The 11,903-nt window shown below is 34.8% G+C and overlaps 1 protein-coding gene across 1 annotated transcript; it reads right to left on the bottom strand.

Moving 5' to 3' along the window:
* Positions 1 to 3,897: 3,897 nt before the first annotated feature.
* Positions 3,898 to 10,031, bottom strand: LOC127515794 (golgin subfamily A member 6B). Its single transcript, XM_051899852.1, has 3 exons — positions 9,931 to 10,031; positions 7,120 to 8,091; positions 3,898 to 7,027 (listed from the first exon to the last, which is right to left on the bottom strand). The coding sequence occupies exons 1-3, from the start codon at positions 9,947 to 9,949 to the stop codon at positions 6,057 to 6,059; spliced, it is 1,962 nt and encodes a 653-aa protein (XP_051755812.1). The 5' UTR covers positions 9,950 to 10,031; the 3' UTR covers positions 3,898 to 6,056.
* Between the last annotated feature and the right edge of the window lie 1,872 nt (positions 10,032 to 11,903).

Raw genomic sequence — 11,903 nt, 5'->3', positions numbered from 1 at the left:
TACATTACTGATCAACCAAAAACTTTCTAAATGATTTATGTTTTGTTCCTCTGCAGTTCATGATAATATTAATGATCTTCAGTATTTGTTTCAATTGTTTCACTGACTTTTGTACAATAAACTGTGTGTTGGGTCACCAGTCCTGAAGAAGACAAATGATAAACACTGATCTACTGTTTTCAAATGGCTCCACCAAACCACACATTCGTATTTGGTCAGTTATTAGACACTCATTCTTCAAGATACTTTCATTCAACTAATGCACAAACAAATCTTCCAGCTCCCGACAGAGATATATGATGATGGCATACCTCACATTAATTCATTACATACCTCTTCATTAAGGTAGAAAATATGTCACCGACTACTTTGGAGAAAAACTTGTCTGTGCGGCTGCAGAGAAGATGATGCTTCTGAAAAAAAACCATGTACTCATGTTTGAAATACATAATTTTGGGCAGAAGCATTTTACACAAATTTTAGTTGTGTAAAAGCAGTGGATTGGCTGCATGTGCTCAGTGCGCTCCTGTAGGGCCGTACATATGCAAATCACTGTCTGATCACACAGATAAAGACTGGTGAAGATCTGAGAATGTTTCCAAATCAGCTCATCGGTTGAAACGAATCAACTAACCAGACAAGAGATGGATTCAAAAGGCAAACATACCTGTAAGAAGTGCAAGAAGAACAATAAATGTAAATGTATTTCAAGTTCAAGTGTCAAAAAACAAAGAGGAGAATGAAGGAAACTCTAACCTTGAACTGCCTTCATACTATACGGAAAAACAACCATCTTCAAACGATACAGAAAATGACATTTCTGGAGACACTGCTGATTGCTGTGAATGTTGGTAACACTACAATATAGGTACATGAATTATCATGCACTAAAACTAATACTAATAATTAATGCATTAACATGTACTAATATAGTTATGGCTGCTGTTATTCATGCATGACTTCAGTCATAGTTAAGATTAGGTCTTCATTGGTTCATGATTAGCTCATATCTTCAATAATCATACGTTTATATGTTGAAGCAAGTATTACAGTTTTTTACAGACGCTAGGACACATTTCTCAATACTTAGGTCACTTTTGCAAAACTCTTCACACAGTGAGCACAACAGAAGTCTATGTGGGCTAAACTGAGAATCAATTATCATTGCTTTGGCACAAAATGCATTAATGACTACATCTCTCAAATTTCATGAATTCTTTTCTCACTCAGACACAACAACTGCCAAAACTCTTTGTACGTACAGGCCAATTTGCACATGCTTACATACTGTTTTCAAAACTGTTAAACTTAAGTTCAAAACAATAACATAATACAAAACTGAATAAGACAGAAATTTGCTACATTTCTACAGTAATATAGTTATGAAATATATTCTGAATCTAAAAAATCAAATACTATCAAAACAATTAGATGAAACTGAACACCTACACAAGCATTAGTCTTTCAATTTCATTACCATCAATTCAAAAGGGGAAACTTAGGAATAATTTTGTTCTGTAATGTAAACATGGACCATGTAACATAAACTGCAGTGAATTATAAGCAATAGAGAGTGTCATTCTTGTTTTGTAAAGAAATTTAAAAAAAGAAAACATTGTATAATGCTAACTGATGTTAGTGTTTTTAGGTCGATGTTTTATGAGTGACAAAGTGTGTTTGCTCAGTGAATACCTTTGCTAGTGTTCTGGAAGAATGAGTTGATTTGAGACATGTATGAAGTGTTTTGGTAGATTTGGTGCATTTTGAATGTGAAGTTAACCTCTGTGCCAAGATGAAGGTTGGTTAGGAGAACTGTGTGAAGAGTTTTGAAAAAGTGACCTAAGTATTGAGAAATGTGTCTTAGCAATTGTAAAAAACTGTAATTCAATTGTTAAAACACAATTATTCATGTACCTTTAGTGTAAAGTGTGTGTTTTGTGAAATATTTAAAACATGTGGCTATCACAATTGACTGAAACATACTATACTAACATTTATTGTTTAATCATCCTCTGCTCAGATCTTGAGAGATTTAATTGTTTGCAGTTGATGTTTCAGTGGCTGACATCAGATCAACTATTATTTACAGTAAAAATTAATTTGATTGAAAAAGTTCTCAACTGAAACATGGCTAAAACATTTGAAATAAAATAATTATTTACAACTGACATAAGAACAATTTATAAAAAAAATAATTGTTTATTTGGTTTAACTAAAAAAAAAATGAGCTGTGGTATTAAAAAACTAAAAAAAAAAGTAAGTTCACTTTACTTTTGTAAAGTTATTCAAACTAAGCATTATAAGTTCAAATACTACTGTGTCAAAATACTTAAAATTCTAAGTAAATTCAATTTAATAAATTATCACAAAACAAACAAAAAACACTCATTGATCATCTAGGTAACAACAGAATTAAGAATGAAAAAAAACAACTCACTCTTATTTTGTTTAAGATTTTTCAGATTCTGCAATGTGATGTAAACTTTTGACCACTGTATGTGTGTGTGATTCAGTCAGTACAGCAGGATAATGTCAGTGAGATATCAATACCCCTGTCATCCTCTACCATGTCCTTTCTCATCCTGTAGAAACTGCCACTGGTGGTTCAAAGGGTCCCCGTTGCCACAGTCCTTCAGATGAAAGGATCCTTTGACCAAAAAAAATAAATAAAATTAAAACACATTTTCTCTAAATACATTATACAGTTCTCGTTGTTTAAGCACAGAATAGAATGATGCAACATGACATTTGATAATAAAAACGTAATGATAATACAAAGCAATTTTGTTAGTTGGACTGGGATCTCTTAATGAAACTGATATGAAAGACAGATGACATACCCTCACCATTAATTTGGCAACATCATGCAGTATTTTAATCATGATTCTCTGTTAAATATAACAAGTTCTATATGTAGTCGAAGAGCTTACAATTAAAAGGTTGTAACATGATCAAATTCTAATGCAGATTACCTTCACTTTTTACTTTCTATTTTACTGTTTAGTTCTGTCAATAGCAGAGACGAAAAAAAAAAAAAAAAAGTATATGATTCAATTCTCTGTATTGTATTAAACAAATGTCATGTTTGGTTATTTTATACTGACCTTTATATGCTGATGCCATTATTTCGCTTGCATTTAGTTTCAGTCGTTCAAAGTCTCTCCGTCTTTTTCTGACTAAGTGAACTTGAATAAGAGGAAATAAATGTCTAAACTGCCTTTTACTATAATACGTAGGTATTAATACGTAAATTTCAAAGTCAAAAAACGTACATTTTTGTACATTTAGAAAGGTGCTAAAACGTATAATATTGACGTAATTATGGCACTAAAACGTAAAAATACTTACGTTTTTACAGCGAAAAAACGTAAAATATTTACCAATCTTTCGTGTCATAAAGATATATGTATAATTTCCATTTTATCGTTTTGTAGATAAATGTAAGATCCCTAATCCCCATCCCGAACTTAAACCTACCCATTTTATACAGAATGTTAAAAGAATAAAACATAAAGAACAGAAATGTGTAGGAAAATGACAATTTTAGTGAAAATATAACATTAAAACGATATTTTGAGCCACTAATCCTACACCTACCCCTAAACCTACCCATAACCATTTCTTTAAACTACCTACTGTTAGCACACCCTCCTCCTATGCTGACTGTCACAGGTTTTGACAGGTATTTAAAGATGGTTGTTCAAGCTTCACATTCTGTAGATAACATACTATCCCGATTATTATTTATTCATTATACTCCATACTATTATACTAATGTGTAATTAAGTTAATTAAAAGTAATGCACATTTTGAATGCACTAGAACAGCTTTGAATCAAAAGGTCATAACATGGCGACTACATACGATTGAATATTACATTCACATTTTACCTTCTGTTTTAGCATTTGGTACTGTCAGCTACCAGAAACAAACAGCACAGTATATGATTCAATTCTCAGTATTATTAGCTTAAGTATTAGCTGTAGTCCTCGAGTGTCGTAATCGGTTGTTTCAGACTAACCTTTACGTTGCTGATATTGCTGATGACATTACGCCTCTTGTCATTTGTTTTTTGTCATTCAGAGTCTCTCCATCTGTCTCTGTGAACCTGAACAAGACAACTAGAAGTGTCTAAACTGCCTCATAATATGAAAAAATACAGTCAACGCTGCCCATTGGCTGCATTTACAACATTTTTCAGTTAACCTCATGGTATTTGTCTTATATTTGATGCTTTCGTACAATATATGCTGTATGCAGAATCGACTGAATTGAAAACATTAATGAATCACATTACAATACTCAAAATATAATGAATAAAAAATACATTATTTTAATGCAAGGAGAATAATGTGTCACATATTTAAACTACCGAAGCACAAGTGGTAGCTTAGACTCTTATGTGTTAAATCTGTTGTGCACTACATTGAGTAAACAGTGTCATACTGGAACATGATACAATTCTGTTTTTATTTTCTTGTTGATACCATTTATACTAAAGTCTGTTAGGTTGTAAATTCACACTTCTCATACTGTTGTCTATCTACATTCACTTCCGACCCATTACTATTAACAAATGCTGCTAATAATGAATGAGAATGAAATGACAAGTGGATGCAGGAACAGAATTTTTTGAAAATTCGAGTCTAGCTGACTAGTTAAAGGTTAGTTCACCCAAAAATGAAATTGATGTCATTAATTACACCCGTAAGACCATCGTTCATCTTCAGAACACAAATTAAGATATTTTTGATGAAATCTAAGGGTATTTGAACCACACATATAACAGTAGCAATGTCATTACACCTTTTGAGGTCCAGAAAGGTATTAAAAATATTGTTAAAATAGTCAACGTGACTACAGAGGTTCAACCTTAATGTTATGAAGCGACAAGAGTACTTTTTGTGCACAAAAACGGAACAAAAATAAATTACTTTATTTAAAAATCTGAACTGTTGTCAAAAGCAGTTGACATAGTGAACACAGTGCAGTGCTTCTGTGTTTACGTCCGAACGCCGGCAACATTATGGTTGAACCATTGTAGTCACGTTGACTATTTTGACGTTTTCACTACCTTTCTGGACCTCGAACGACATTGCTGTCTATGCATGGCTCAGATACCTTTGTATTTCATCAAAATTCGTGTTCAGAAGATTAACAAAGGTCTTAAGGTCACGGGACATGGGGTAACTTTTTGAGCAATGTTGCCAGGCAATGTCGCGGAGCGATGATGCTTGGGCACTTTCCTATGGAAGCCCGTTTCCGCCACTGAATAGAAAAAAATAAAAACAGTAATTGCGACTTTTTATCTCAGAATTCTTACTTTTTTTCTCACAATTGTGAGTTATAAAGTCAGAATTGCAAGATATAAACTCGCAATTGTGTGATATAAAGTCACAATTCTGACTTTTTTTTCTTGCAAATGCGAGTTTATATTATAGTGATAAAAAGTCGCAATTCTGAGATAAAAAGTCGCAATTGCTGTTTTTATTTTTTTATTTAGTGGTGGAAACGGGATTCCATACTTTCCCAATGAGAATGGGAAAACAAATTTCAATCTAAAGTATCAAGATAGAAATGCCCAAGCATCATCGCTTGGCGACATTGCCCGACAACATTGCGCAAAAAGCTGCCCCATGATCACCTTTACGGTTCTGGAATGACAGGAGGGTGAGTAATTAATGATAGAAATTAATTTTTGGGTGAACTAACCCTTTAAGAAGCCATGGCTTTTTTTTTTTTTTTTTTGAGTCATGATTCAAAAAGTGTGCACTTCTAAATTTGTTTTGACAGTTCTGGATTATAAAAGTGGCACTACCAGAAGGCTAAAGGAAAAGACATGTGCACTGATGTTGTACTTTTTTGTTTAAAAAACATACATACTTTATCTTGGGCCTGGTTTCACAGACAGTGCTTAGATTAAGCCAGGATTAGGGCATTTAAATGGCTTTTATTAATGTGCCTTAGAAAAAAAATAAAATAAAATAATTACTGGTGTGCATCTTGAGACAAAACAATAGAACAGCTCAAACATGCATTTTAGTCTGGGACTAGACTTAAGATTTGTCTGTGAAACCGGGGTATGATTTCAGTGCTGCATTTCCAGCAGCTAATGCTCCTGCCATTAAAGCTTCAGGCAGTGTCGCTCCTTTAGCAGCAGAGGTCAGTGCTGCACCTCCGGCTGCTGCTACTCCTGAGATTAAAACTGGACTTAGTGTCCCTCCAGCAACTCCTGCACACACTGCCATACCTGTTCCCACTAAGGCCACACCTTTAACTTTATTCAACAGCCTCATTCTTTCATCCTGCTTTATCTTTTCTTCTTCTTCTAACTTCTTTCTTTCTTCTTCCTCTCTCTGCCTCCTCTCCTCTTCCTCTATTTTCCTCTGAGCTTCCTTGTACATCTCATTTGTGTAATGCTCTCCTCCGTTCTCCTCCACCATTCGGTCAATCTTCTCCAGCAGTTCAGTGACCTGTGATCGATTTTCTTCATTTTTGTTATTGAAAACATGATAACCACCTTTACACTCTCTAACTAGCTCATTAATCTGGATGTTTTTTGTCAGAAACTCCTCTATAGGTTTATCTAACTGTTCTCCTCTAGTGAACAGAACGATGGTGTAACATTCAGCTTTTTCTCCAAAGTTCTTCTGAATCCATTTCATTGTTTGTTTCTGTTCATTTGTGAATCTGTCATCCAGTCTGATGACCAAAAGAAATGCATGAGGACCAGGAACAGACATTTCTACACATTTCACTAATTCATTCTTCAGCTCTTCTTTACTCATTTTTGTATCACACAGTCCTGGAGTGTCGATCACTGAGATGATTCGATCTTCCAGCATCTGCTGATGTTGTTGGCATTTCTCAGTCACAGATTCAGCAGACAATTCTTCTTTAAATGCTTTTCGTCCCAGGATGGTGTTTCCTGTTGCGCTCTTTCCAGCTCCAGTTTTACCAACCATCACGATCCTGAGATCTGTGCGCTCACCAGGTTTTATGTGTGTGTTCAGTATGGACTCTGACACTGAGTTTTAGACAAATAAGAAAATAAGTTTCATTTAATTTTTTAAAAATGTGTCATGATATGTGGGAAAAGTTTAATAAGACTGTTCTCACCTGCTTGGGTTGGATGTTGTTCTGACACTGTATGTTGTTCCTTCTGGTCCCATTTTCTGCTGGTTTTCCAGTATTTTTCCAGTTTCTGGACCGTGTTTATTTCTCCCATATTTATTTCTCCCATATAAGAGTTTCTCAGTGATTGTTTTACAGCCTCCTCTTCATCATTGTTGTTTTCTTGTGTAACTCTAGAGCATCTGTCTTCATATAATTCAGTCCTCTCAATTTTTGTCACATGAGAAATAAAATCTGTCACATTTGTTGTGCTTTTTTCCTTTACACTGCACACGTGAATCATCTCCCGCACTATTTTTATCTGCTCATGTTTTGTCTCTTGCACTTTTGTTTCTTTCTCTTGTTTTATCTTCTCTTTTCCACTCTTTACTGGAGATCTCAAGTAAATGGAAATGTCATAATGTTGGCCATCATTCTGTTTGATGATTTCATCAATCTTCTCTAGAAGCTTTGTGATGTGAGTTGGAATAATCTCACTTTTGCTGTTCGTCACATGATATTTACCTCTGCAGTGATTGACGAGGTTCTGAAATGTTCTACTTTCTATGAAGACCTTCCATTTCCTATTTGGTATTTTTTCTCTACCAATAAACAGCACCATAGTGAAGTTCAAAGCTTGAGCTCCAAAGTTCTCCTGAATTTTCAACACATGGTTCCTCTCGTCCTCCTCAAAGTTCTCCAGGTTGATGACGAGCAGGAACACGTGAGGACCAGGATAACAGAGGTAGAGACTCTTCATCATTTCATTCTTCATCTCTTCATCAGTCAGGTGAGGGTTAAAGAATCCTGGAGTGTCGATGATGGATATGTTTCTGTCTTTTACTCTTCCTTTCTGTTTCTCACTCTCTCTGGTTCTGCTCTCTTTAAACGTCTCTTGACCCAGTATTGCATTTCCTATTGAACTCTTTCCAGCTCCAGAGACACCCAGCAGCTCAATCCTCAGATCCTGTAAATCACCTGTCAAACAATTTGTGTCATTAGCTGGAGCTCTAGATAATTAAACATTTCTACTTTTCATCCCCTTGTATTTTTTTTGCTATTTCACCAGACCCATTTATTCACTCATGTGCTGAGATGTTACTTTTGTGATTGTACAAAATGCATTTCCTCGACCTGTTGTGCTCAGTATCTCAGTAGGGTACAACGGTGCTAACGGCACCCCGGGGTAAAAGGCACCTTTGATTTTTATTTTCTTCTAAACGACTAGATTGCACAAAAACTTGCCGCAGCACTTTCTGAATCATAAACCTTTCGAGAGATGCACGTGAAAATCAGCTGATCTTTGACGCGATCGCGGGCAGCAGCACAGTTGATTCTGTGCTAATTTGATCTAATATTTTAGTAATTTTAAAACATTTTTTCTTCAAATGAGAATTGCTAAAATTATTGAATATATTTTGAGACAAAGGTCTCAAAAATAGAAGAATTTGTAAAAGTATGGTATTTGGGGTAAAAAGCTGCTGTTGGAGCGAAAGACACAATAATTAACATGATAATAAACAGCTGCTGACTTTTCCATTTGTTGACATGACATGGTTAGATTCAGATGGTAAATATCATATATTAAGTTGGGGAGTCCACCTTAGAGATGATACTCATATTTATAATGAAACAATCATATCATAGCTATAATAAAATATCATTTTTTGTTACTAATCTATTATGAGATCTCCTTCAATGCTTTCAGAATCTTTACTTTCAACAGTTGACTATTAAAGCAGCCATGTTGACCTGCTTTATCAGTGCAAAAATGTTTTCTGGAAACACCTGCAATTGCTGATAAAGAACCAACTTAACAAAAGTCAAGGGTCAAGAGCTCAACTAAAGCAAACACTGATCTCCATGATGGCGAGCGAAACGAACGATTTTCAATAAGACATCAACATCTAAACCTCTGTTAATTCTCAATAAGAACTTCTGTAGACGTGTGACAGAAATAAAGTCAGTCTGGTTAGTAATAAGTGAAGCTGGTAATGCTGTTTGTAGAGTTGTTTAATCAGATCTTCAGAGATTTAATCTCTTTTATCTTCAGTTCATCTAAAGATGTGGCTGAAGAAAGTTGTAGTTTGTGTTCTTATTTATTTTTCTTTCAGTGCTTGTTCACAAAATTAAGTTGAAAGAACGTTTAAGGAACATCATACTTTTAAAAAATGTTCCTCTAACATCAAGAAAACTGGATGTTTTTTACGTTCCCAACCAACACTGAATATCTGGAGAATGTTCTTATAACTAAATTCTGTTAGCTGGGAAGGAGCACCACATCTGAAAGATCATGATTACGCAGTGGAAAGTTCATTAGCATTTTTCTTTATTCTCTAAAATAGATGTGTCAGTTCTAAATAAATGTAATAATGGATGATTATGTTTTAGCTATTCAAGTTATTTAACATTGTGACAACTGACGTATGAATGCAAACATTGTGAATGACAGTAAAACAAATTTTTGAGCAACAGGCTGTGTCACATTCCTTTTGTTTAAGGATGGTGATTCCAACTTGACATAGAAGACAATGACATACCCTCACCATTGTTTTGGTTACATCATACTGTATTTTAATCATGATACTCTGTAATAATATATTTTCTAAAATGGATTAGTAGAACTGAATGTAGTAGAACTTTAAGGTTGTAACATGGCCACTAAATACTAATGAAGATTATCTTCACAATTTACTTTCTGATTTACTGTTTAGTGCTGTTTAGTGTTTTCAACTACCCACAACAAAAAGCACAGTAATATAATTAATTTCTCAGTAAACTAGCAGTATTGCATTAGGTTATTTAACTAAGACTGACCTTTATATGCTGATGCCATTATGTAGCTCACAGCTTGTTTTTGTTGTTCAAAGTTCCTCTTTTATTGTCTGTGTGAACCTGACCCAGGAAGTGTGTCTTACACTGCCTCATACTGTAAAAAAAAAAAAATCTGGCAGTCACCCATTGGCTACATTTTGACACCTGAAAGCAAACAACGTGCAGAACTACTGTATGTTTTGGGCTGTGACCTGCCCATGTTTACTTGGTTTTATAGTCTAGTTGTGTTTCAGTGCTTTGTCATATTAGCCGAAAGCTCTAATGAATATAGGTTTGAAATATAAAAAGAGTTAATTTAGTTTTAAAGGTCATGTATCAAGACCAAAGGTGGAATATGTGTGCCTCCTGAAAACAGATAGAAATACACATACAAATGTGGGGAAAACAAGCCAAATCTATTAAAATGTTTAAAGAAACAAAATCATTGCAATGTTAAAATACTAAACTGCAAAATAAATGATAACAAACCTTTAGAGATTACATGTATTTTTCTTCTTTGAACATAATAAAGACTTAACTTTATATTTTTTTACTTGAGCACTATATTTTTTCTTCCAAATCTCTTCTTTAAAGGGTTAGTTCACCCAAAAATGAAAATAATGTCATTTATTACTTACCCTCATGTCGTTCCACACCCGTAAGACCTTCGTTTATCTTCGGAACACAAATTAAGATATTTTTGTTGAAATCCGATGGCTCAGTGAGGCCTCCATAGCCAGCAATGATATTTCCTCTCTCAAGATCCATTAATGTTCTAAAAACAGGTCAGTTGTACAGTGGTTCAATATTAATATTATAAAGTGACGAGAATATTTTTGGTGGCCCAAAAAAACAAAATAACGACTTATATAGTGATGGCCGATTTCAAAACACTGCTTCAGGAAGCTTCGGAGCGTTATGAATCAGTGTGTCGAATCAGCGGTTCGGAGCGCCAAAGTCACGTGATTTCAGCAGTTTGGTGGTTTGACACACGATCCGAATCATGATTCGACACAAAAGATTCATAATGCTCCGAAGATTCTTGAAGCAGTGTTTTGAAATCGGCCATATCAGTCAGTCATCATGCACTGATAAAGTGGAATACGGGCACTTAAAGTTGGCAAATCAAAATACCAGCAACAAACAGATTAAAATCTTTTGGGCTACAAGTGAATAGTGAGAAATTGGCAGGAAAATAATGATTTTAGATCATCAAAATAAAGGCAAGTGGTGTGTAAATGTGATTGAAAAGGGTCATGTAAACATCTTAAAGGATTAGTTCACTTCAGAATTAAAATTTCCTGATAATTTACTCACCCACATGTCATCCAAGATTTTTTTTTGTCTTTCTTTCTTCAGTCGAAAAGAAATGAAGGCATTCCAGGATTTTTCTCCATATAGTGGACTTCAAGTTACCAACGGGTTGAAGGTCCAAATGTCAGTTTCAGTGCAGCTTCAAAGGGCTCTACACGATCCCAGACGAGGAATAAGAGTCTTATCTAGAGAAACGATCAGTCATAATATTTAAAAAAAAAAAAAGAAAAAGAAAAAAGTATATACTTTTTAACCACAAATGCTCATCTTGCACTGCTCTGCGATGCGCCACACGTTACGTAATCACGTTTGAAAGGTCACGCGTGATGTAGGCGGGAGTACCGCGGTAGGGCGAAAAACTCCATCTCATTTTCTCCTCCAACTTCAAAATCATCTGACATCGTAGTTTTACCTTTTTTGTAAAGGCCGTATGACTTTGTCTTCGCACGTTCACTTTGTAGACACTAGATCGGTCACTTCACGCCTACGTCACGCGTGACCTTTCCAATGTGATTATGTAATGTGATACGCATCAGCAGAGCAGTGCAAGACGAGCGTTTGTGGTTAAAGTATATACATTTTTATTATAGAAAATGACTGATCGTTTCTCTAGATAAGACTCTTATTCCTCGTCTGGGATCGTGTAAACTGACATTTGGACC

This window comes from Ctenopharyngodon idella, chromosome 1 (assembly GCF_019924925.1).
Source record: "Ctenopharyngodon idella isolate HZGC_01 chromosome 1, HZGC01, whole genome shotgun sequence".
NCBI classification, from domain to species: Eukaryota; Metazoa; Chordata; class Actinopteri; order Cypriniformes; family Xenocyprididae; genus Ctenopharyngodon; species Ctenopharyngodon idella.
Note: the sequence above shows the minus strand (reverse complement) of the source record. Positions and strands in the feature narration are given on the sequence as shown.

Excerpts from the sequence above, each read along its gene's own strand:
- LOC127515794 (XM_051899852.1), bottom strand. Across the intron at positions 7,028-7,119 it reads ACAACATCCAACCCAAGCAG|TGTCAGAGTCCATACTGAAC; the intron begins GTGAGAACAGTC and ends TCTAAAACTCAG.